This window comes from Prunus persica, chromosome G8 (genome assembly GCF_000346465.2).
Source record: "Prunus persica cultivar Lovell chromosome G8, Prunus_persica_NCBIv2, whole genome shotgun sequence".
NCBI lineage: Eukaryota > Viridiplantae > Streptophyta > Magnoliopsida > Rosales > Rosaceae > Prunus > Prunus persica.
The window spans coordinates 15,130,951-15,155,666 of NC_034016.1; the positions used below are offsets into that span (position 1 = coordinate 15,130,951).

Genomic DNA, 24,716 nt, shown 5'->3' on the forward strand with positions numbered 1-24,716 from the left:
TGTAGAATGATGCTACTTAGTAAAAATAAACCTACAACAAATAAAGAAAACCTAGTAAAACCAAAATTCAGAGGCTCAGACGAAGAACAATTTGAAGCTCGAGAACTTTGGCTCAACAGAGTGGTTTAGTTAGGAAGGGTCCATATTTCAAAATTTCCAAAAGAGGCAACTTCAATAAATTTGAAAAACCAAAATTAGAGAGACATAAACATTATTAAGGAATGCTAGCAACCTTCTCTCTAACCTTCTCTTTTAGACATTCTCTCTTCTCCTCATGACAAGTGTTATTTTCCTTATACTTAAAACAATATCATTAATACATCACACAAGTTAGTTTTTGTTTTCCAAATTTACCCTCATAAAATGTATTAGCTTTTATATTTCCTTCAATTTATCCAAATTTTGTTACAACTTCTTTAGCACATTGTTAAAAATTAAATAAGAAAGAAAAAACGTCTTTTAAAAAAATAAAAATAAAGTTTGTTTCATGACATTGTTATCATGAAAGTGATATCATCATTATTTTGTGTTTAACAAAACATACATCCTCTTTGGGGAAAAAATATATATATTTAAAACTTCAGTTTTTATTTTCTTATTTAAATTTTTAATAAGGTAATAAGAAAATTGTACCCAAAAAAAAAAAATTTAACTTGTTATTAAAAAGAGTTAATACATTTAATAAGGGTAAATTTGGAAAACAAAAACTAATTTGTTTGATGCATTAATGATGTTGTTTTTTTTTTTTTTTATGATAATGATGTTGTTTTAAGTGTAAGGAAAGTGACACTTATCATGAGAAGAATGAAGAATGTCCGAAAGAGAAAATTAAAAAGAAAGTTGCTAGCATTCACCAACATTATTTGAGCCAAATCAAAAGCTGAATAACCCAAAGAAGATAGAGAAAAAAAGAAAACTGAATTATTAAAGTATCTGGCTGTAGATGTAAGCTGCTTTCTAGAAAAAGTGGTGGAATATTATTTAATATTTTTTGTATTAAGTTTACACAACTAGTTTAATTCGTCTCTCTCCAAAATCAATACTGGGCTAGAGAGGCACTGTCATTGCCTCCAAAAGCCAGCCGAAAGCACCAGACAACAAATTCCACCTTAATGCATTAAATAATGTCAAAAAAGCCATGACAATTTCCACACTTGTTTCACAGCACTTTCCTTTGTCAGATTGCCCATTTGATTTGCTGCATGTTTCCATTTACTTTGTCCAATTGTTAATGAAAAACTATATTAACATTATTGGTTCTTATCAGAGGCTCCATCCTCTCCTTGTGTCAAAGATGTTTAAACATTATTGGTGCTGAAAACTATAAAAAGTTTTAGGCGGGCATCCACCAAGCAATAACGCTTTGCAAGTTCCTTGAATATGAGGAAGGTGGGTGCATCGAAGGACTCACCAATCACTTCACAGTTATTTTTTCCAAGTGCCTTCAAATTCAATTTTTCCCACTCAAATGAGGAACTTTATCTTTATTTATCCGCTTTGCAAGTTCACCAGGCAATAACGCTTTGCAAGTTCACCACTGAAAAGTATAAAAAGTTTTAGCTGGGCATCCACCAAGCAATAACGCTTTGCAAGTTCCTTGAAATTCAATTGTTCTCTTCTCACAAAGATGACGAACTTTATATTTATCCGAAAGCAAATTTCACGTTGTGTTAAGGGAATCCAAGGAACTCAGATACCTAGGTGAAGCACAGCAACCAACCATTCATATAAACAGAAGCCAGAAAGAAGGGAAGATGGCTGAGTTTGCAATTTCAACTGTCGTCGAAAAGCTCACGAGCTGTATCACTGAAGAAGCACTTCTCTTGGAAGGTGTGGGTGGCAAAGTTGAGCAACTACGAAACGAACTGCGGTGGATGCAAAGTTTCCTCAAGGATGCAGATACAGAGCAGGAGAAAAATGAAAGATTTCGCAATTGGGTGTCTCAAATAAGAGAAGTGGCTTTGGATGCCGAAGATGTTATAGCAACTTACATTGCAGAAGCAGCATCTCACAGTTCATGGAACATAGCTGCAAAGTTAATCAATCTTCACCAGGCAGGAAAGAAGATTAGAGAAATCAAATTTACGGTCCAAAACATTTCAAGCCAAAAAGCACATTTTGGGATCACTGGCACTGCTCGAGAGGGACGTGAAGGGACGAGTGCTTCCCCAAATGAAAGGCTTCGATGGTGGAGACATACATCGCCTAATATCGAGGAAGATGATTTGGTTGATCTTGTAGAAGATACCAAAGCATTGCTAACACAACTGTCTAGCATGGACCCGCATCGCCGTGTGGTTTCTATTGTGGGCATGGGGGGTCTGGGCAAAACCACTCTTGCAAAAAAATTGTACAACCATTGTGATATCACAAAACAATTTGATTGCAAAGCGTTTGTTTATGTATCTAATGATTACAGTAGAAGAGACACTCTACAAGGAATAATTGCAGCTACAAGTCCTGATTGCAATATGGAGGATTTGAAGAAACTAGCAGAGGAGGCGTTGGTATTGAAGCTGTACGAATTGTTGAAGGAGAGAAGGTATCTAGTGGTTCTTGATGATATCTGGCAAACAGAGGTCTGGGATAGCATGCAATCTGCATTTCCGAGGGGAAAGAAGGGAAGTAAGGTGATGCTCACCACCCGAAATAAGGAAGTTGCTTTATATGCAGATCCAATGAACGAACCCATTGAGCCGCGATTTCTAACACAAGAACAAAGCCTTTTACTGCTCCGCAAGAAAGCATTCCCGGGAATGAATGAAATGCCTTCTGATTTGGAGAATCTCGGAAGACAGATGATGGCGAAATGCGGTGGTCTGCCACTAGCAGTGGTAGTGCTGGGAGGATTATTGTCCACGAAAAGGAAGACCGTAGAGGAATGGAGACGCGTGCTTCAAAGCATCGACTCTCGCCTGATTGATCAAGATCGTCTTTCTGCAGTTTTAGCTCTAAGCTACAATGATTTGCCTTTCCCCTTAAAATCGTGTTTTCTGTATTTGGGTATTTTCCCTGAGGATTCCTCTATATTGAAAACAAAGTTGATACAATTGTGGGTTGCAGAAGGATTCTTACTACAACAAGGAGAAGAAGCCGCGGAAAGTGTTGTCGAATGCTTAAACAAGTTGGTTGATAGGTGCATGATCCAGGTTGGAACACTAACCTCACTTGGAAGTCTTAAGGCCGTTCACATGCATGATGTTCTCAGAGACTTCTCTATCTCCAAGGGCAGAGAGGAAAGTTTTCTTGAAATTTATAGTGGGCAGAAAATTGAATCGCCAACATCACAACGGACCAAATGTCGAAGGCTTGCAATCCATGGTGACCATCATGATCTGTATGTTTTTCTAAAGCCGTATGCCTCCTGCTTACGCTCCCTTCAATTTTTCAACATAAGGTATTCAAAACTCGACTTTGTTTTCAAGGATTTCAAGTTGCTCAAGGTCCTAGATGGTGTTCCCTTTCCATCACGAGCACTAAGTGCTGTAGGAAACCTAATTCAACTGAGGTATCTAGGAGTCGTATTAAGGAGATCTCATATGTGGCAACTTCAACTCAAGCTTCCTCGATCGATTGGAAAACTGAAGAATCTACAGACACTTAAAGTAGAAACTTCCGATCCAGACTTCCGATGGTGTTATTTTCCCGATGTTATTTGGAAGTTGAAGAATTTGAGACATTTGCTGCTCGGCCAAGTCATAATAATGAATTTTAGATTGAACACCATAAACAATTTAACTAATTTGCGACGACTGCAAATAGCACTATTATCGCAGCCAGAACATTTAAAGTCAGTGGTTTCCAACATAGAGAGATTGCACTGCCTTGAATCCTTGTCGCTGGATTTCAATCTGTCCAATTCAACATTGCCAAGAGCCATAAGCCTCTCTCATTTGGAGCATCTCCGCAAGCTCGATTTGGAAGGGGAAATAAAAAAGCTACCTGATCCACACCAATTCCCACCGAACCTCATCAAGCTAAGTCTTTTTAATTCTCATCTCGAGGAAGATTCAATAGTTAAGCTTGGGAGCTTGCCAAACCTAAAGATGCTTCTCTTAGGATTGAACTCATGCAACTGGACAACACTGGTTTGCTCCTCCTCAGAAGGGTTTCCTCAATTGCACATTCTACATTTACAATGTTTATGGTTTTTGGAGGAATTGATAGTGGAAGAAGGGGCAATGATGAAGCTCAAGAATCTAAAGATAAGCCGCTGTCGAGGATTGCGACAGATTCCAGAACGATTTAAGTTATTGACCACATACTCTTGAAGGAAGGGGATTTATATTGACTGGTCTGTCTATATCTATTTCTTTAGATTTCTCCTTGTTTGCTGTTCTGTCTATTTCCTCCAGTTCTACTAGCTATTTGGGTTATTTTGCAGGTTTTTTGTATGGATTTTCCTAATAAAAGTTTTTTGTTCGTCAAGTGTTAATTTCTGAAAGAAAATACTATGTAATTGAGTTGAGGGTGGGTTTGCTTTGTTTTGCTGTTGTTTTTCTTGTGTTTTTCAAGCTTGCTGTTTGATTGCTTGAGTTGAGGATTATTCTAATGAGGCCGTATGTATGCCGGTCCGTTATAATATGTTACACCGACATAATTCTCCATCAATTCACTTAAAAATGTTCATAATTTATTCAAATTCAAATTACTAAAAGAGGAAAAATTGCTCGAAACCACTATGTTTGATTTGATTCAATTGGGTTCTCACATCCGACCCAATGCCAGATTTGAAATTTAGCAATCCAATGCAATATGCAAAATCATCGATTCGATTTGTTTGAGCGGATTGGACTGGATCTTGAACACCCCTAAATGCAGGCTTATTTCTGATGCAAGCCTCGGTCATCTAATTTTTACATTTGCATTTTTATCACCAATGACAACCATTTTGTAAAGAGAAGACCACTATATTCTTTTCAGCCCTTTTGGGGCACTGATGAGCATGATTGCTTTTTATCTGTTTTGGCTACCACAAGTAACTCGAATTCATGTGGAGTTGCATATCCAAAAGACACTTCTTCTAGGTATAACACTAATTTATACTAAATGTTGGTTATAAAATTGTTAAACTTCATACCCATAGTACAAGCAAAGATATATATATATATCTATGTTTCTCTTCCCCAAAACTTTTAACAGGCAAAACACAAAAGGATGCAACATTACCGTCCTCACAATTTTCTTTGGCCTTTGGCCTATGCTGGGAAACACCTTGAAGTTGTTTAATGTGCTTCTCAAAAGGTTGAGCTAAAGAAATACTCAACGTACCTCGAATCTCGCAACAGGCCGGCAATCTGATTCAGTGGTTTCAAAAATGATAAAGTGCTACCAGCCCTTTCTAATTGGTGATAATGGCTAAATGAATGCCTCAAACGGATGGAATATTTGGAGGGGATTGTGGGGAACCATTTTCGAGCAAGAAGCTTCTACTACAGTAGGACCTGGATGTACTTGAAGAAGAAGCAAGATATCTTCCATCCCCACTGTGAAAAATCATGTCATTCCTATGCATCTTCCCTTTACTATTCCTTCCCCGTCCTTCAGTCCCTTCGTACTCTTCATTGTCCACCGCTGCTAGAAATCCACTATACATTGGATCTGAACTCTCATACAAAAGCCTGAGCACCTGTTTAATTGAAGGCCTATCCCGGCCTTCTTTCTGGGTGCACCATCTCACAACAGACATGATAGTCTGAAGCTGATCCAGATCAACTGAATCCCGTATACTGGGATCCACTAGATCAGGTAGCCTTAACTCTGATGCCATGTATTTTTGCGACCATTCTACCAAATTCCTGTTGTCTTGTATGGCTCGTCTCGCAGTCACTATCTCCAACAGTAGCACACCATAGCTGTATACATCACTTTTCTCCGTCAGCTCTTGGGTAACCACATACTCAGGATCCATATAACCTGAAGTCATCCGTTCAATATTCTTAAGTTCTTTAGCAAGAAAAAATATATCTTTTTTATTTCAGGCTATTAAACAAGCTTGACTCTAACCTGGAGTGCCCCGGATATCCGTGTTTACTGCTTCAAAGCAAATAGAACCGTCTTTTGAAGCATGCGCAAGGCCAAAATCTGCAACCTGGAACAAAAAGGAGAGAGATTTATTTCAAAGAATTTAAAAAGGGTTATTAGCATGCATGTTCTGGATACATTCCATGCCATTATATCTTACAACTCTAAAAGTAATTGTAAAAAGTGTCCTTTCCTTTTTTAACCTCTTTTATTTAAAGAGGAGAAAATTTAGTCACAAATGAGTATGTGAACACACCTGGATCTATCAAGGGAAAAACTATTATCTTTCTTCATTTAGTTGTTTATAAATTAAAAATTAAAAATTAAAAATTTGCGCCAAAGAGGTTGTATTAAAAGCTATAACTGTATCCAACCATATACCTTGGCACGAAAACTCTCATCCAATAAGATGTTGCTGGACTTAATATCTCTATGGCACAGAGGAGGATCACAATAGAAATGGAGATACTCCTGCAGTTCAGAACAGCAAATTAGGAAGAAAATCTATTCTTCCAGTGTGTGTGTTTGTGTAACTGATTGTGAACAAATCTGAAATCTCATGAACAAAACAAGCCAGTAACAAGATAAGCATAAACCATGAGTTTACCAGAGCATTAGCCACGTCAATGGCAATTTGGACTCTAGTCCGCCAAGTTAGAGGAGTTCTATTTGAAGCTGCATACACGTGAGTAAACATATTCAGAATAGATCAATGGCCTTAAAAAGAATGTTGGTTTGGAAACAAAATAAGAGAATGATTTTATGTCGTCTTCCATAGCTTTTGGATGCCTGAATATATCATGCGGAAAGGTGACAACCACCATATTAAGTGGGATTCCACCGAGAGAGAGACAGAGAGACAGAGAGACAGAGACAGAGACGGACAGAGACAGACAGACGGACAGACAGAAACAGAGAGGCACCAAAAGATAAAATAATGGACTTCAAATGCGATGAAAAACACCATACAATCATCCCTTTCCATAAATTGGTTTTACAAAACCATTCTCAAAGCAAGTGAATTCAGGAGATGGAGTAGCATACAGTGAAGATGATCCTTCAAGCTACCATTTGCCATGTATTCATATATGAGAAACCTGCCAAGAAACACATAAAGCATTTGGGCAGGTACATAAGCTCCACAAACATACACAAATCTACATAAATCATCTACCTCTCATGTTTCTCACTGCAAAAACCCCTTAGAGAAACAAGATGACGATGATGCAATCTGGCAAGGAGCACTATCTCTCTGCAGAACTCATGCTCCCCCTGCTCTGAAACTTTGTTCATCCGCTTCACTGCTGCCACTAAACCATCACTAAAGTGAGCTTTGTACACAGTTCCAAATCCCCCTCGTCCAATGATCGTGTTGAAGGTTTCTGTCGCCTTCTTTATTTCCTTGTAGCTGAATTTTCGGAACATAGATGGAGCACCTGCACTTATTTCCCATCCCAGAGAGGAACCCCAACAAAAAAATTTCAATAAGGAATACCAGTCACTATGAAAGCAAATTAACAGGGAAAAAAAACTAGAATTGTACCTTCCTGAAATTTCCTCATAGGAGGAGTTGAGGGAAAGGATTTTGATGATTTTTTATCTATATTCTCAGAATCCAGAAGCTCTCTACTTTTCCTTCGAATGAGAACTATCAAGACTAAAAGCATCATTACAGCGACAGCTGTTACTGCAATCCCAACACCTGGAACCATTGTCAAGTGGTAGGAATGATGTTTTTCATTTAGGGGAAGACCCAACGAGTGTTGGCTTGGGCTAGAAGCCACCAAAGGGCTCGGAGAAGCCTTTGGGGTGGATGATGGGGATGGCTCTGAAACTAGAAACACAATTGTAAGGAAAAAAATAAAAGAATCCTTAACTGTTTGGATATATATATATATATATAGAGAGAGAGAGAGAGACCAAGAACCCCATTTATAAAACATGCCAACACATAATTACTATGAATAATAAGTTAAATCCAGATCTTCTGCTTTTAACATTACAAGGATAACTTTCATAACAAAAATGTATTGTACATTTTACTGGATTATGTGATTGAAAAAACAAACAAGGATCACTGCTGCAATATGTTTCAAGAAAAATGATGTACTGGCATAGATATCCTCATCCAAAGCTTGCCATAGACATCAAAGTTGTTCCCAACACCAACCTTTCCACGACAAAAACAAATAATTAAATGACAAAGGCAATAGTTGAAGGACCAAGTTCATTTGAAGGGGCCTTCTCTTATCTCAACAAAACTGGATCCAAAAATTCATTCATCATTCCAGTTTACCAATATTTGTCACATACTCTTACAAAATAAAATTTCATTCTCTGCCAGAACTATCCATACCTGGTAGGATGATAAGCCCCTGGACTTGAAAGAAACAGCTTGCAATGCCAATAGCTGAAGCATCATCAACTTGACTAGCCAGGGCAGCAAAAGTTGCGTCCCGGCAGGTACTCAATGTTATATTATCTTCTGTTCCTAATAGATGATGAAGATAAACAATGCCAGCATTTAAACACTTCTTGCAACTACTTTCCTCCGAAAGTGGTACTTTGCAATTTTCCATGACATCAATGAATTTTGGAGACCGCAGCATCTGTGTGACAGTTGTTCGGCCCTTACACTCATAATTTACTGGAATTTTTGTCCCAAACCCACAGAAAGCTGTTGCATTTCGGGGAACTCCATACAGTTCTAAGGTTTGTGATATAGAATGGAGGCATACGTCAGATAAATTTGAAGGAACCCCTAAGTTGCTTGTTGAATTTGCATACTGAGCAATAGAAACCGCAATGAAAGCATTTATATAGCGGCAACACTTTCCTCTGTCATCGTTATTAGAGCACAAGGAAGCTGCCAGAGTAACGTTTGATCCACTCAACTTTAAGGGGCACTCTGCAAAAGTAGATATTATGGGCAACATGAAATAGCTTTTTCTTCCCATTTTTGGGGTATCAATTATGGAAACCATATTTCATTGAAAAACAGCTGCAACATGGGACATCAGACTGTTTAAACAGTACAGAAAAGTACAAGTAATCTTTACAATTGGATTTAAAAGTTTGTATCAAGGCAAAGATATCACAGCCTTGGAAAGGAGATATAAGATACTGCAAAGAAAATAAGTACGTAGATAACCCATATCTTGAAGCTTTTCAGACTTCTTCATGCAGGGTCCAGCACATCTGAGTCTTGGATCTCAAAACTTGTGTTGTACATAAGTAAAGAATAAGAACAATTTAAGGAAGAAAAGAAAAATAGTGTCCTATTTGAGATATAGAATAAGCACATTTGTCAATTAAAAGATTATGACTCAGCAGTGCACTTATTCATGAATGAAGATGCATTTTCTTGGATTATCCTAAAAAGTTCAATGAAGTGCTATTGTGATAATGATTGCAAACCAAGACAGATTACAAATACGTTATCTTTCACATGTACCAGTATATGCAGTACCAGACACGAGATAGATTTTCCAAAGAACAAGGCAACTCCTTATTTACGTGGGAGCTATAAAAGTGTTAATCGTATTTGCTGTGATGCATTGATGCAATGCTCTATCTTGCACACCGTATTGGTATAGGATACAAAGCCAAGCAAGCACATGTGACTCTTTATAAGGTCAGCAACCTTTTCTTGTATAGCTTATATGAAAGACAAGAATAAGATACTTATGCGAGGCAAGAATAGTACTAAAACAGTTTGAATACACCAGAACACAGAGAGATTTCTGAAACTACAAAAACCCAGTTGCAGTGTAACTACTTTGGCTATAAACTCCTAAGCAAAACCAATAATGTCCGAAAGCACACTTCTGAAATGCCCATTAAGAATGCAAAAGTGAGCTTGTAGCCAAATTGAGCCCAAAATTGAGACACACGACCCTGCCAATAACATCTATCCACCTAGAGCACCATCTATCCACCTAGAGCACCTCCACCAAATGAATGAGTTCGTAAAATCCCAAAATCTCCCAGAAAATGATACACATTGTAAGTTCCCCCATTAAAATCACAGCACATTAATTTTTTCCTTAAAAGGGAAAGAAAAATTACAGAACTCACGGGTGCCTTAAAATTTAAAAAAATGTCAAGGACTTGAAATTTTTTATAGGACCCATCTCCTATAAACCCAAAATGGGGTCTGTGAAAGTGAAAGCACTCAAAACATGAAATGCAATAAGAAGGCAAACGAAAGCAACAATAATATGAATAACTAAATACAATTGCAGCCTCTTCAGTCACTCTCAAAACAGAACAAAGCAAAGCAAAACGAGAGAACAACAACCAAAGCAGAGCTTTATGAGAAACAAGGAAATGACCCAGAAATATTTACTCACCTGCCATTATTAGAGGGAGAAGCTGCGTTCCAAGAAATACAAGAAAACCCAGAAGAAATCCCGGTCCGTACACTGCCATGGTCGAGACCAAGAGGGGAAAGTTCCACTCACCAAGAGAGAGAGAAAAGAGAAGTGGGGTAAGAAACAACGAGCCAGTATGTTAACACATTTGGGAACCATAAAAACGAAGGCTTGTGACTCTGAGAATGTGTGTGCGTGTGAGAGTGAGAGAAAGAGAGTGAGAGAGGGTTTTGACTGTGGGAGTTGACTGGAATGGGCCCACCACCATCTCCTTTGAGAATGTGCGGTAAATTTTAGAGTTCTTATTCTTTGTCAAATTTAATAGGTAGCTGTGGGGCCCTGTTTCCCAGAATTATACTGGGGAGGGTCACATTTAATTGGTCTTCTGGGAACACAAAAAACCCAGTTACATTTTTGTTTTTGTTTTTTTAATTTCCATTTTGCTGTTCGAAGTTTTGGCTTTCTCGAGTGGTATCAGTTGCATGTGCATATAGAGTCATATGGAAATGGAGATCAGTGGTAAGTCCAAAATTGGGTTTTTATTCCCTTTTTAGTTACAAAAGAGTCTGAGAGGGTGACTCAAAACTGTTCTTACATTTGGATGTTAATCTTCTGGTTTCCTCTGCCATGCGATTATAGGCCGGTCGACCAGCATGCTATTTTTCAGGCTTTGAGTCGCAACTTGCTTCGATAAACATCAATTTTCATCAATTTCTTTTTCGATTTTTTTTACTTTTTATGTCATTCTGTATATGCTTGTTTACTTAGGATGTAGAATCACCATACGAACTTTGATTTTAGATTTTAAACAAGAACATGTGCCGATTAACTGAAAATTACACTATGGTGATTGATTCTGGATATAAAAAAATCGGATGTTTAACACCCATATAAGAAAATTATTGTACGCTTGCTCATAAACTTGTATATGTTAGCATGTCTTGTTTTCTCGTTAAGGATAATTGTCAACTTGTTCAAGCTTCTCTTTGTTTTCTCGGTAATAAGAGTTTCTCTTTTGTTTTTTTTGTCTGAAAGAGGAAGAGGGTTTCTCACACACACTACTAAGTTGTCATGAGCGTTCAAATTTAAAACCACCGATATATAAATTAAAATTATTTTTTACTAGACTAGACCCATTGACAACATGGAATTAAAGTATCAAAGAAGTTTGTATACAAAAACTGTTGAGTAATATGATGAGGGAAGGTAAAATATTATATGTTAGACAAGAATTGACATAACTAAATAGGATTAATCTTTGGCACAATAAATTTTTTATTGCGCATATTGCTCTCCAATTAAGTGGACCCCTAACATTCCCCGGAAATCCATCCCGTGTTGATGTGTCCAATCATCTCATCCTAGTGACCACATAGCATGTGAGAACCATGGACTTCATTAACGAAGGTTCATGTGAGACCCACAATTTAATTGTTTTTTTGTTATTTTTAATGTTCATAATTTTGTTCTTTTTGATCAGTTTGTTCTAAAAAGCCAAAAGGTTGTCACCCTTGTGATGAATGATGATGATGATGTTATCTGTATTGTGTGTTGTCTATCTTTTGCCACAAGAACAATACATGACAACGATGTAATGGTGTGTACCAGCTTTGTTTTTGTTGGAGCATATAAATTAATAGTTGCTGTAAATATAACTCAAATTTTTTTATATCAAAAATAAATAAAAGTGGAACAGTGTTGGATTTGGGTGTCTGCAGTAGTGAGACGACACCACATTGGTGGGTTTAGGCCCAACCCTATTTTTTTTCTTTTTGAAATAATTTGCATGCAATGTCAGCCCAATACTTTATAAACCGTATTTATCACTCCATGGAATGAAATAGTTTGGATTATTAGTTAAGCGAAATTCTATAGTGAGGGTGTCGTATATTTTCATATTAGTTATAAGATCATTTTATTAAATTTAAGTGAAGATACTATTCAGAGGAATCATGTGGTTAATATGAAAGTTCACATCTATTGTCCATATATGACACACTCACCGTAAAACGACTCGTTTAATTAAAGGGCAAATTTCCTAATTTCAATATACTTTTCTTATTTATTTAAGAAAACCCCTTATTACCAATCTACACAAATTAAACCACAACATGAACATACATCAATTTATGCATATTTTTAGAGTTACCTTAACTAAAACATGGAAGAGTGGCGTCATTCGCAATGATAAAATTCACATCAGGTGGACAGGAAAGGGCAAAGTTGCATGGACTTGAACTATATCATGCCTGATAAGAAAATGTTATAAATGCGCTATTATTCATTCGTTCATATTTCTTCACCCACTTTATTTCATACATTTCAACAACAACCAAAAAGTATTCTTTCAACCCATTATTTCCAAACAACCCGTATCCATTCTCCTTCATATTTTTTTATTTTTTTGGATAGATCTCCTCCTCCACCTTCTCCTTCATAATCATTTAATACGTATTACAAGCATTGCCTTTTCTGGAACGTCAATCAAGTTTGTAACTTACAAGTCTTGTACTACATAAAGCAGTTTCAGTGGGATTGGTCACATTCATTTCACGAGAGAAGGAAGCTGCTTCAAGCAAACAAAAGAACAAAAAAATCAAAGACAAAAGAGAATTTGCTTTCTTTCTTGCTCAGAAGTTACCTTTTTCAATAAATAAATAAAGGTTTCGGAAAGGAGGGAAACAAAGCAAACCTGTTATCAAAATCAAACAATCCAAAAGCAAAGCATTTTATTGCACTTTTGGGAGGTCCAACTAATTGTCAAGTAAATCCAGCCCAACTAATTTTAAATTCCTAGATTCGAATCTCATAATAATTATATATTTAAAGAAGTTTATGATTAAGTTTTCAAATAACTCAAAATTGCGTTTATTCACGAAAAAAATTTCAAAACATAACTCTTTTTTTTGCCTTTTCGAATCTTTCATATTTAGAGAAGCGAGAACATAAACATACTAAATTCACACATATTATACGAATGCTAGGACTCGAACCCTAGACCTTTCCTGAAGGAGCAATTGCTCCAAACCACTATACTAGTAGGTTATTTGCAACTTCACTTTCAATGAACAAACACGTAAAACAATTGTTTTCTTCTTCTTTCTAAAGAGGCAGGTCAAGAGGCTCCTAACCTTAAATACAATGAGACTATAGTCTAATGCAGACAAATCAATAGAAAAGTTACAAGTGACCAGAGAAGAAATTTTAAGTGATTATTTTTCTTAGTCCTCCTAATGATGAACCCACTTAAAAATGCTTGACGTTTAAGTCAAAGCATCATATTCATTTAGCAATCTTATTAATCTTCTTTTTTCATAATTAAAAAAAAGTTTAAAATGCAACCACCCATTTAGATAGGCCTTTATCCACACAAAAGAGGAGAATTTGAATTAAAACAAGCAAAGAAATGGCAATGGACTCTGATAATATACAACAATCCCATCTTACTTGCCATATATATATAAACATCAGAACAACACAACATGCATTTCATGAAGGAGATGAAAGAGAAGAAGAATTCTAGTGTGGGGCCTCTCCAACTTTACTCCCATAAGATACACGTGTCTGATATTCCAACTAGGTTTTGGTCTTAAAAGACTTTGTTGTATGAACATTGATGGTGATTTAAAAGGAGTCCTGAGCAAATTCTATTTCTTTGCTTAAACAGAGGGCACCCTTTTGTTCTCTGTTCTTTGAGAATTGCCCTGCATCCGTAGATTGTGTGCAAGTAAAGCTCCGTAGCCAACACCTCAATGGAGCTTGTAATTAACTTCTTCTTCTTCTTCTCCATCACCTTTTTTTTCTCTCAACCCTCTGACCCATCTCTGGTTTTTTTTTTTTTTTTTTACTTGCAGAGACTCGTTATCATTGCAACTCTGTTGGCTACCATTTCTCTCCTTGATCTTTCTTCGGCCCGCAAGGTTTCAACTTTTTAATTTATTTCTCCTTTCTCTTTAATACAAAACTGAAAACCCATTTCATTTGTTGTTAATTTATAAGCATTTGCTCAACTTAAAATCGACACCAACCATTTTTCACTCTGTTTGCTCTGTTTCCTCTGTTTTCTGCAATTTCCAGGAGGGGCAGAAATGCATCAAGAACAGCGACTGTGACTCGGGCTTGCACTGCGAGACGTGCGTTGCAGACGGCAACGTGGTGCCCAAATGCACCAGAACCCAACCCATAAACCCCATTTCTCAGGTACCCAATTTGTTTTATTTTTTCAGTTCATTTTCAGTTTGGTCTGTCTGCAACTGTTTGATGTGGTTGTGCATTTATACATGAACAGGTCAAAACGCTGCCGTTCAATAGGTATTCGTGGTTGACAACCCACAATTCGTTTGCGAGGTTAGGTGAAAAGTCGGCTACTGGCTCTATAATTCTTGCTCCTACTAATCAGCAAGACTCCATTACCGATCAGCTTAATGTATGCCTCTTTCTGTCTTCTATATTTTTATGCATATATTAATTTGTTTTCTAATTTCATGGAAGCTATAACGAACTTCTTGTTTGATTCTCGGGAAACTTTGAAGAAAATCATTGAAGAAATGCGTGTGTTTTGTGTTTGTTGTGTGTTCTTTTTTCTTTTATTTGACCGAGGAGAAGAAAGAATTTTTTTTAAGAACAAAACAAGAGGCCTAGAATTGAAGGCCACGCGGTGAGGCCCTGTCACTTATCGCATTGATGATATTCAATAGATTCCTAACCGAAAAAAGGACCACACCATGCTTTATTAAACGAGGAAGTGTGAATGGTGATAGCCGAGTGGAAAATTATTTTAACTTGTAATGTGGGTGTGTGAGAAATTTCAAATTATCGTTTGTATTAAAAAAAAGTGAAAAAGTTGAAAGTGGGTCTTTGTTTATGTTTATATTTTTCTTTTTATCTGAATTTTTGTGCATAATAGTATCATCTGGGTTATGGGAATTAGCAACTCAGCAAAATATTGAGGTTTGGCATGAAAAATGATAGTTCAATTCAAGGTTCATATGGGCTCCAATAAGTAATACTGGACACTCTTGAATGTGGGTTCTCACGCTAGGTTTTGATGTGAATATTTGAAATTTCCAATTCAGGTAGTCTTGGTTGGCTGTTATGTGACCTATTTGTTGCATGCAAAAATAGGACTATAAATTGCATAAGCACTTTAGAATCAGGTAAAAGAACTCAAAAAGCACTTCTTAATTAAGAAGGAAGAAAAAAATTTGTAAGACTACGAGTCTTGGCTTGCCCGGCAATATCCATCAATTGTGCATGTAGAACCGTTGAAGGATTGGCCAAAGTGTTAGACTTTTTACCCACCATTTTTTAAGACCAAATTATTATGGAATTAGGTGTATTTTGACTTTGATAATTTCCTCTTCCTCTATTTTCTAATTGGGGAAGAAGAGAATAAGCATACATCCAAAAGTAAAATATATAAATATATTTTGATGATGATGATGATGATGATAATGATGATGATCACCACAACTACTTGCAAGATACACCCGTCATGCTTGCTCTATAATATAAGCATCACTCTACCAAAAGAGCGAAAATATTGCACATAGATAGAAGTTTTAAATAGCTAGTGGAAAAATAAAAAAAATCAAAATTATATATTTCAAAATATTATTATGATAATTTTTCAAAATGATAAAAATAAAATATTGATATCGTGCATTATTTGTTTTCATGAATTTTATCTGTTAACAAAATGTTATCATCTTGCAGAATGGTGTTAGAGGGTTAATGCTCGATATGTATGACTTTCAGAATGATATTTGGTTATGTCACTCGTTCGGGGGCAACTGCTACAACATTACATCTTTTGTAAGTATAGATGCGAAATAATGAGTTGTTGCCAATAATTTTTTATTAAAATGTCAATTAGCATCTTAATATCTATAATTACTGGTTTAGATTAGATTAAAGTAGAATGTCATTTGTATTAAAAAAAAAAAAAATTACTGGTTTTCATTATGTCCATTAAGTGATGAACTAATGAAAATCTTAAGTTGATGAAGTTTAATTGAGTACCACATAAATGGGAAACCTGGTTTCTGTGAGAGTAACACGATAGGTGGTTATGACTCAAACCGTCATTAAATTTGAATTTAAAGATGATATTTTCTAAAATTGACTAAATTGAATAATTTTCTGTTTATATTTATTAAAAGCATCTTTAAAATAGTAGTACTGATTAATCTACAATCTGATTTATCAGCAACCTGCCATTAATGTTCTCAAAGAAATTCAAGCATTTCTTCAAGCAAACCCATCAGAGATTGTGACCATCATCATTGAAGACTACGTTACATCACCAAAGGGCTTGACCAAGGTGTTTGATGCTGCTGGCTTGAGAAAGTTCTGGTTCCCAGTGTCAAGAATGCCCAAAAATGGCGGAAATTGGCCAACAGTTGCTGATATGATCCAGAAAAATCAGCGTCTGGTGGTTTTCACTTCGAAACGAGCAAAGGAGGCCAGTGAAGGGATTGCCTACGAGTGGAACTACGTGGTAGAAAACCAATGTGAGTCCTAATTTTGATTTTGAACATGTTATTTTTTACGTTGATATTGTGCTTATGTCTAAAATTACATCGCTTAATTTGAAACTTGATTCAGATGGAAAAGGTGGCATGATTGCCGGGTCGTGTCCAAATCGCGCAGAATCATCTCCCATGAACACAACAACAAAATCATTAGTCCTAGTAAATTATTTTCGAGATGTTCCAGACGTAACCCAAGCTTGTAAAGATAATTCAGACTCATTGCTTCGCATGGTCAATACATGTTCTGATGCCGCTGGTAAAAGATGGCCTAACTTCATTGCAGTTGATTTTTACAAGGTATATGAATATTATTTTCCACAATTAATTTAAAATACTAGCAAAACAAAATTAGATGGATGCTCAATTTAGTGTGTGTGTGTATAAATGTACTTTCAGAGGAGTGATGGCGGGGGAGCTCCTAGTGCAACAGATGTGGCAAATGGTCATTTAGTTTGCGGGTGTGGAACCATCGCCAACTGCAAGGTGGGTAATATATATCCCGTGTATAAATCTCCGATATGTTATGTTATCAGATTATCAATCTGAACAAGAAATTTAAATAAATATTAACCTAATACGTTCGTTTAGGTGCACGATACTTATTAATGTATTCTTGTGTACACAGACCAATATGAGTTTTGGAGTATGTTCAGAGCCTGAGGCTGATGTTATCCCTACAGCTGCACCAACAAACACCAACTTGGGTTATTCAAATAGGGGGCCAGTTCAAATCCAGTGGTTGTTTGGGAGTCTTCTTGTGACCCTTCTCCTGTTGTTGTCTTTGTAGATTCTGCATTCTTTAACATGATAAAAACAAGAAGGAAACCTAATCTCTAACCAGCATGAAGTTGACTGTCAATTTGGAATTTGAATTATTGTGTTGAATGGGACTCATGTGATCATTAAAAAGAAATTAACAGACAGAAAAACAGCATGCCTTCCAGCTTTTTGTAATTGTGGGAAACTTTTGGAGGCAATCTTTTGTCATTGTGCACATGGAGATGGAGGCATGATGGATTTTATATTTCTTTAAGATTTTCTGTGTATATCTTTTCAATTGATAACGTAATTGTCTGAATTGGGAACATTTTTGTTGGTGAGCATGTGGTGTGTTTATATATCTATATATTTGGTCTACTCTGGCTGCAGAGGTATTTATGTTTACTTCGGCTGGGAGTTGGAAGGCTTTTCATTTTGAAATATAATAGCTCCACTAGTTTAGAGGTATTAGAATATTGATGTTATTACCAAACCCACTCACGTTTATGTTAACTGAAAAAAAATTACAAGAAGGTTTGATGTTTTTGTTAAATACTCAGCTCCTTTGTTTTTAAGGACTCAAATTGCTCCAGTCAACAGATTAGGAAATAAATAAATAAATCCAAATTTTAACATCAACATCGAATTCGAAGTTGAAAAACAAACACACTACATGATTAATTAACCAAACTCACATTTTTTACTTCAACTTCTTACTGAAAAGCTTAAGGATATGAGTCTGGGAAATTCAAGCTTTCAATTTTAGCAAAATTGTGGTTCCTTTTTGTTGAAATATGCTAGCTTTCAAAATTTTTTTTAAAGGTAATCTATTTTTCTCTAAACCTCTTCAAAAATGACTCTTTTTTCAAAAATAAAAAATAAAAACTTTAATTTGAGCTTGGGTTTTAGTTGTACCACAGGGAATGGGCCATTTCATTGAGAGCTGAATATGCCTCAATGGTGGAAGGTGGGCTTGGGGCTTCATTTGATGGGCTCCCAAAAAAAAAATTTATGAGCGATGGGCTACAAAAAAAATTAACTTTTGAACAAATAGATGAAATTTTTTTCTCCAAAGTGTTCTAATAATAAACTCTTTTCTTTTCTTCCAATTATCCATCTCTCTTCCATGCAACCTATGAATTCCCTTTTACATAATGAATTTTGATCTATATACTAAGAGGCCAAAGGGTGAGAGGAAAACGTTACCAGAAACTTCCTCCTTTTACAAGCATTTCAAAGGTCATTTAAGGACATGGATGCATACACTATTGTATCAAGAAAAAGACATTTTATAAATCGCAACCATTAAATTATGTAAAACCAATCTGTCTCTTTCTGTTTTAGCATTTGGGTCAATTTTGTTTGCCCTATAAAACAGTTCCTTATGCGTTCTGAATCCATATGTATATATGCAGCTAATCAAAGACATATTCAAATTTATCATGAAGGCAAGTAATTCTTCATCTTCCTCTTCTTGATGCACTCTCTACGATCTCACAATTAATTAATGTTGGCTTGCAGAAACTCGTCGTTATTGCCATTTTGTTCGGCTCAACCCTTTTTTCAGGTTCTAGTGATGAGGGCAATGTGGTAACGGTACATTTTTCCTATCATATATCGAGTCTATGAATTTACAAATCATGTATTTAGGTGCATTTCATTTAATCTAAACTACTACAACAATCTAATGGCTAGTTTTGTTGCCACATAAAGCTAGCGTAATTCAGTAAAAATGTAACTATAGATTAGGTTAGCTGATGTAGGAATAAGTCTAACCATTTGTAAATACAAAGACTCAAATTTTATGTATTTATTTTCGATCCAGACTTCCAATCCCATTGATCAGGTTCATATATACATAGCCTTCAGATGAATTGTTTTATCCTTTTAATTAAGAGTTCAGTTTATTTTTCATTAATTTTTTTCTGTTAAATTCTCTTTCTGTAGGTTAAAACGCTACCGTTTAATCGGTACTCATGGCCGACTACGCACAATTCCTTTGCAATGCTTGGGACAAAGTCACTGATAACTGGCTCTAACATTATCTTCGGGACAAACCAGATGGATGGCATTACAGCACAGCTTAATGTATGCATTAATTGCTCTCCCCCCCTCTTCACTTGCAACCAAAGTCATAATGCTATAGAGAGTTATTTTATTTCCTAGGTGTGAACTTTCTTGTCCCGTAATAATATATATAAGTTGCAGGTATTGTCCAGTTAAAACATAACTTGTGTTACAATAAAATTCGTCATAAATAAAAACTTATAACGTCGTTTTAGTTAGACTCGTTGGTTGTGTCAAGTGGCATGAAAAGTCCGAACACCCCAAGCTTTTCTTGAGTGAGAAACAAGGTTATAGAATGAAGGGGATATTAATTCTCAAAATCTTGTTAGCATGGGCAAATAACTAATTCTCCATACCATACCGGTTGGACTTTAGCAGATATTAGTGGTTAATTAGAACATGTCTTTTCCTCACGATTTGATCTCTATCCTATGAAAATTGATTTTGTAGACTAATGGAGAAGTAAACATCTCTCATGCAGAGTGGTGCTAGAGGGTTAATGCTCGACATCTATGAATTCAACAATGTCGCCTGGTTATGTCACGGCCAGTGTAGCAACGGAACAGCTTTTGTATGTGTTCAAAGAGCCTTCTAAACCTACATTTGAAACAAGATTATGAATGCGACAACTAATTAAGTGTTGTTATTTGTACTGTCTCACTTGACAGCAACCGGAGATTAATGCTCCGGGCGAGATCCAAACATTTCTTAAACAAGATCCTTGGGAAATCATCACCATCATCATAGAAGACCCCGTTGAAACGCCAATGTTATTGGCTAGGCTGTTTAATATCAGTGGCCTAAAGGAATTCTGGTTTCCAGTAACTCAGATGCCGAAAAATGGTGGACATTGAACTTGAAGAGCAGAAAAGGAGGCTTCTGAAGGAATTGCCTACCAGTGGAACTACATGGTAGCAAACCAATGTAAGTCCTTCTTACCATCCTTTTACAAGATTGATGGATCGTATGTACCTAGAGTCATCAAAATTTGTTCTAAATTGTAGTCATCAAGTTCAAGTGTGTGACATGACAATATCTTTTTTGTTAATCATAAATGCATTCTGACATGAAGTCATGAATATGAATTCTGTGTTCATCAGCCGTTGATGCATTTTAAGACTCACTTACATTAACAGTCGAGAGTGTGTGCGTAGACAGTTATCCATTAGTCCGATTTAGTAATTGAAGTATAGGTTAGCTATATGGGCTTGGCTGCAGATTTCAATACCTGTAAACTAGCCCATGATCGTTCCGAACCCACTCAACGACCCAGACAAAGAAGATGCAAGTCCTATATAAGTTGTGGAGAGAAAATGTGATCATGTTACCTAAAACATGTAGTTTATTTGCTTATAATTTGAACCCAAGTGCATGAAACTTAATGGAGATTGGAATTTGCAGATGGGGATAATGGGATGAAAGCTGGGTCTTGCTCAAACCGTGTTGAATCATTGGACGTGCAGAACACAACCAAGTCATTAGTGTTCATGAACTTCTTTTCAAGCAATCCAAACCTCCTTAATGCCTGCAAAGATAACTCAGCTCCCTTGCTTGACATGCTCAAAACCTGCCATGTAGCTGCTGGCAATCGATGGCCTAATTTCATTGATGTTGATTTTCACCTGGTAATTACTTACTACCACATCCACTTCAAATAAATAAATAAATAAAAGATTGCATCATGTAATTATTTACTAAAATATAATTGGCTATGAATTTTGCAGACAAGTGAGGGTGGTGGCGCCCCAGAAGCTGTGGATTTTGCTAACGGTCAATCGGTTTGTGGGTGTAATCATATCACCCTTTGCAAGGTCGGTATTGACTACTTTAATATTTACCAGCAATCCCACTCCCCAAACACTTTACATCCAAAAAATTAGATTGTTATCTTTCAATAAGATTATTTTTTTTATTTAAACCCTAAATGTTATATTAGCTTTTAGTTTTGACCTAGGTATTGTAAATACCTCCTTTGTTAAAAGAAATATAATTCTTTTAAAATTATATTAGCTTTTATCGTGCGGATGCCATGTATTTTATACTATCTTTCTCTTATTTTCTCTTTGTTCACAATGATGTTCGCACAATAATAACGTGCAAACGTTTGAATGAGAGAATAACTGCATATATATAAATCTAAACTTGTAGTGGTGAGTCGTCCAGTTGAGAAATATTATATGAGCAAAGCAGTCAGCTCCTAGAGCCTTTGGCATCTTTGGTTAGGGGCCAAGAAATAAAAGTATATGGGGGTAACTGCAGCTAATTAGTCTCTGGTCGGGACTAAATTAATATGCATGAATCAAGGACACTTTGCATGCGTCTAAATAATTTAACATACGAATCCCTTCTGTGCAGGGCTCAAGAAACCTTAATTCCTTTATTTTAGGGGGGATTTAAGGTTGATTATACATTAACAATTTAATCAAGCTTGGCTCAATGTCCTTCTGTTCAAGCACTCTGATCGAAAACAAATATGTTGGCTTAGTTAAGTTAATCAAGCACTAAGAAATACATGGAATATATATGATTCGTAGGTCGATGTGGGGGGAATTCTGTTTTCGAAATGTGTCATCATATGACTTGTCATAAAAAAGCAACAATTTTTTTCCTTCATATTATATAGCATTAAGCTCATTTGCTTGCAAATTAATAAACAAATTACGAAATATTCTCGAGCGATTAGACGCAAAGGGCATACATACTGTCTTGATTAATTTGCCTAATATACACCTATTACAATTTTATTAGGCAAATCAATAAAACTTGTGGAATATTGAGCATACATATTGTTTTAGTCAACTGACTTAATTCACGTCTGTCTGCATAACTAATAGACGTATTGCAACCATGTTGGGCTAATCAGTAAAATGATCATACACCTATTTATCCTTGTGGACTTTTTGCAAGGTAAAAGATCCTTTTTTTTCTTGCACAAAGAAAAATAATTCTCATCTACTCAATGCAATCCAACACCTATGACAACAATGGGCTATCCACTATCCAATTAGAGACAAGTTTCCAACTATCAATCATGCACAAACAAAATAAAAAAATAAAAAGCCTTCTAGAAATCGCACATAATAAAGTCATGTCCAATTAACCCAAGTTTTAAATTAATTGTGAGGGATTAACACCTGAGTGTTGATGGCATATCGTGCATGCAATTTCTCCCTCCGTGGATGGAGCATAGATTTTCCACCCACCTAATTATATGCGCAGCAACGTTTATTTTATAATATAAGATACGAAAATTGGATTGGTAACAGTTGCCAAGTTTGAAAGCATACAATTATAATATTTATATATGCTTGAATACAGTGAGGCCATTTCTCAGTTTGACTGCTTGCATCATAATCCACATGATCAAAACATTATCCATATTCTACCCTTCATAAATCTACTCATTTGGTCCGCGCGTGCTGCCATGAAGAGCTTTTATTTATTTTTATTTTTTTTTATTTTATTTAAACACAGATATAGAGAGAGATAAACATTGTTTGACTATTTGAAACTAAAATAAAACATTACGTTTATAGAATTATCAGCTAATGTGGTCATTATTCAATGAAATGACATATCCTCTCCTGTAAACCACTTGACTATGTTATAGATCGTTAAGTATAGACTGGTGACATGTTCCTGTCGTTTTAATCAAGTATCATAATTAGTCTATGCTAAGAGCAACATATTCAATTACGTATCACAGTTTGAGATTACTAGTCTGTAAGTAATGTCATTTTCTACTCGATTAAATCCCCGTTGACACATCCTCGTGAAAACTCCTAATTACTGTACAAATTAGGGGAAAAAACAGTTATGAGTTTGGGGTATTGGTTCTTAAAAGTAGTGTGGAAGGAAAACTTGTGTTTGCCAATAACCAAAAAGGATATAACTTTTTTTTTTTTTTTTTCTTTTCACTTTTTGAACAAAACAAAAGAAAATAAACCTCTCTCGTGGCATCCAATCACCCATTTCTCAATGAGTTGAAATTTGAATGTTCACACTTAGGTGTCTTGTAGCTTTGGGCGAAAACAAAAGGGCCACGAATTGAGAACCCTATGCACACATACAAAAATGTTGTCGAAAATAGAAGTTACATAGATGGACCACATCAGCATCACAATCAAAGATGACACGTGGTGCAACAATGGACCACCCACGTGGAAAGTGGATTGAATTATTTGATTGATAGGATTATAGGACCACAAAGCTGACAAAAACCCTAGGTCTAATCACAAACCCAACTAAGCTTACACTAAAAATTTAGAATCGAATCATTTTTAGGGGTTGAAAACAAGCTGCTTAATCTATAATTAATGTGTGGATTATGAACAACTCATCCACTATCGAGACATGTAGGCCTCTCGGACGCATCCCCTTAGAAATTAGTAAACTAATCTCACAAAAAGTTGGGCTTTCAAGCACTTTAATGAATTTTTATTATTGTAAAGAAAGATTTGATTAGTTGGTTCCCTACTTTAATTATTGGATTAAATTAGTTGGGGGAATGGTTGCTCCCATAACATAAACAAGATCTGTTGAGCATTAGGATAATAGAGAATCAAAAACCAAAGCAATATGCTGGAATCCTTTTTTATGCTAATGGAAAAGGTTGATTCGATTCACACTTAGTTATGGGGGAGAATGGATTGTCACGGAAAAAGTTTGGCTCGTTAAAAATGAGGAGGCTCCTCTTCAATGCAATTGAAATTTTGATACTTGTCAATTTTATTAAACTCTTTTTTTATCTGAATTTTTTTTAACTTTTTTTATTTTGGAATTTGACAAGTGTCAAAAATCTCATTTGCTTTAAGGAGGAGCACTTTCTTAGTTAGAATTTAACTAAATTTCAAATATAAAATAAATAAATTGACAATTAATATAACATATATATTTAATTAATTAACAAAATGATACTTATGCATGTAGAAATAATATAGTTTTTAGGTTTCTGCTCTCG

General features: G+C 35.8%; 4 protein-coding genes across 5 annotated transcripts; 3 read left to right on the plus strand and 1 right to left on the minus strand.

The window, feature by feature from the left end:
• On the plus strand, nt 1,266-4,482 carry LOC18766926 (disease resistance protein RPP8). Its single transcript, XM_007200164.2, has one exon. It carries the CDS (start codon nt 1,755-1,757, stop codon nt 4,269-4,271), a length of 2,517 nt encoding a protein of 838 aa, XP_007200226.1. The 5' UTR covers nt 1,266-1,754; the 3' UTR covers nt 4,272-4,482.
• Nucleotides 5,007-11,112, minus strand: LOC18768245 (probable receptor-like protein kinase At1g49730). Of its 2 annotated transcripts, none has more exons than XM_007199982.2 (9): nt 10,377-11,112; nt 8,381-8,932; nt 7,568-7,852; nt 7,199-7,460; nt 7,069-7,121; nt 6,632-6,699; nt 6,406-6,495; nt 6,007-6,091; nt 5,007-5,916 (listed from the first exon to the last, which is right to left on the minus strand). In XM_007199982.2, the coding sequence occupies exons 1-9, from the start codon at nt 10,453-10,455 to the stop codon at nt 5,372-5,374; spliced, it is 2,019 nt and encodes a 672-aa protein (XP_007200044.1). In that variant the 5' UTR covers nt 10,456-11,112; the 3' UTR covers nt 5,007-5,371. The 2 variants fall into 2 exon arrangements, with proteins under 2 accessions (XP_007200044.1, XP_020426326.1); XM_020570737.1 differs by having other exon boundaries at nt 7,568-7,858; nt 10,377-11,109.
• LOC18766563 (PI-PLC X domain-containing protein At5g67130) lies at nt 13,884-18,094 on the plus strand. The gene is made up of 9 exons (XM_007200999.2): nt 13,884-14,158; nt 14,252-14,317; nt 14,475-14,597; nt 14,686-14,823; nt 16,113-16,211; nt 16,606-16,909; nt 17,004-17,227; nt 17,327-17,413; nt 17,556-18,094. The coding sequence occupies exons 1-9, from the start codon at nt 14,150-14,152 to the stop codon at nt 17,715-17,717; spliced, it is 1,212 nt and encodes a 403-aa protein (XP_007201061.1). The 5' UTR covers nt 13,884-14,149; the 3' UTR covers nt 17,718-18,094.
• On the plus strand, nt 18,844-21,636 carry LOC18767547 (PI-PLC X domain-containing protein At5g67130). Its single transcript, XM_020553544.1, is given in 7 exon segments — nt 18,844-18,959; nt 19,138-19,285; nt 19,637-19,777; nt 20,238-20,327; nt 20,425-20,680; nt 21,158-21,381; nt 21,481-21,636. Coding segments are annotated over 7 exon segments (1,131 nt in total).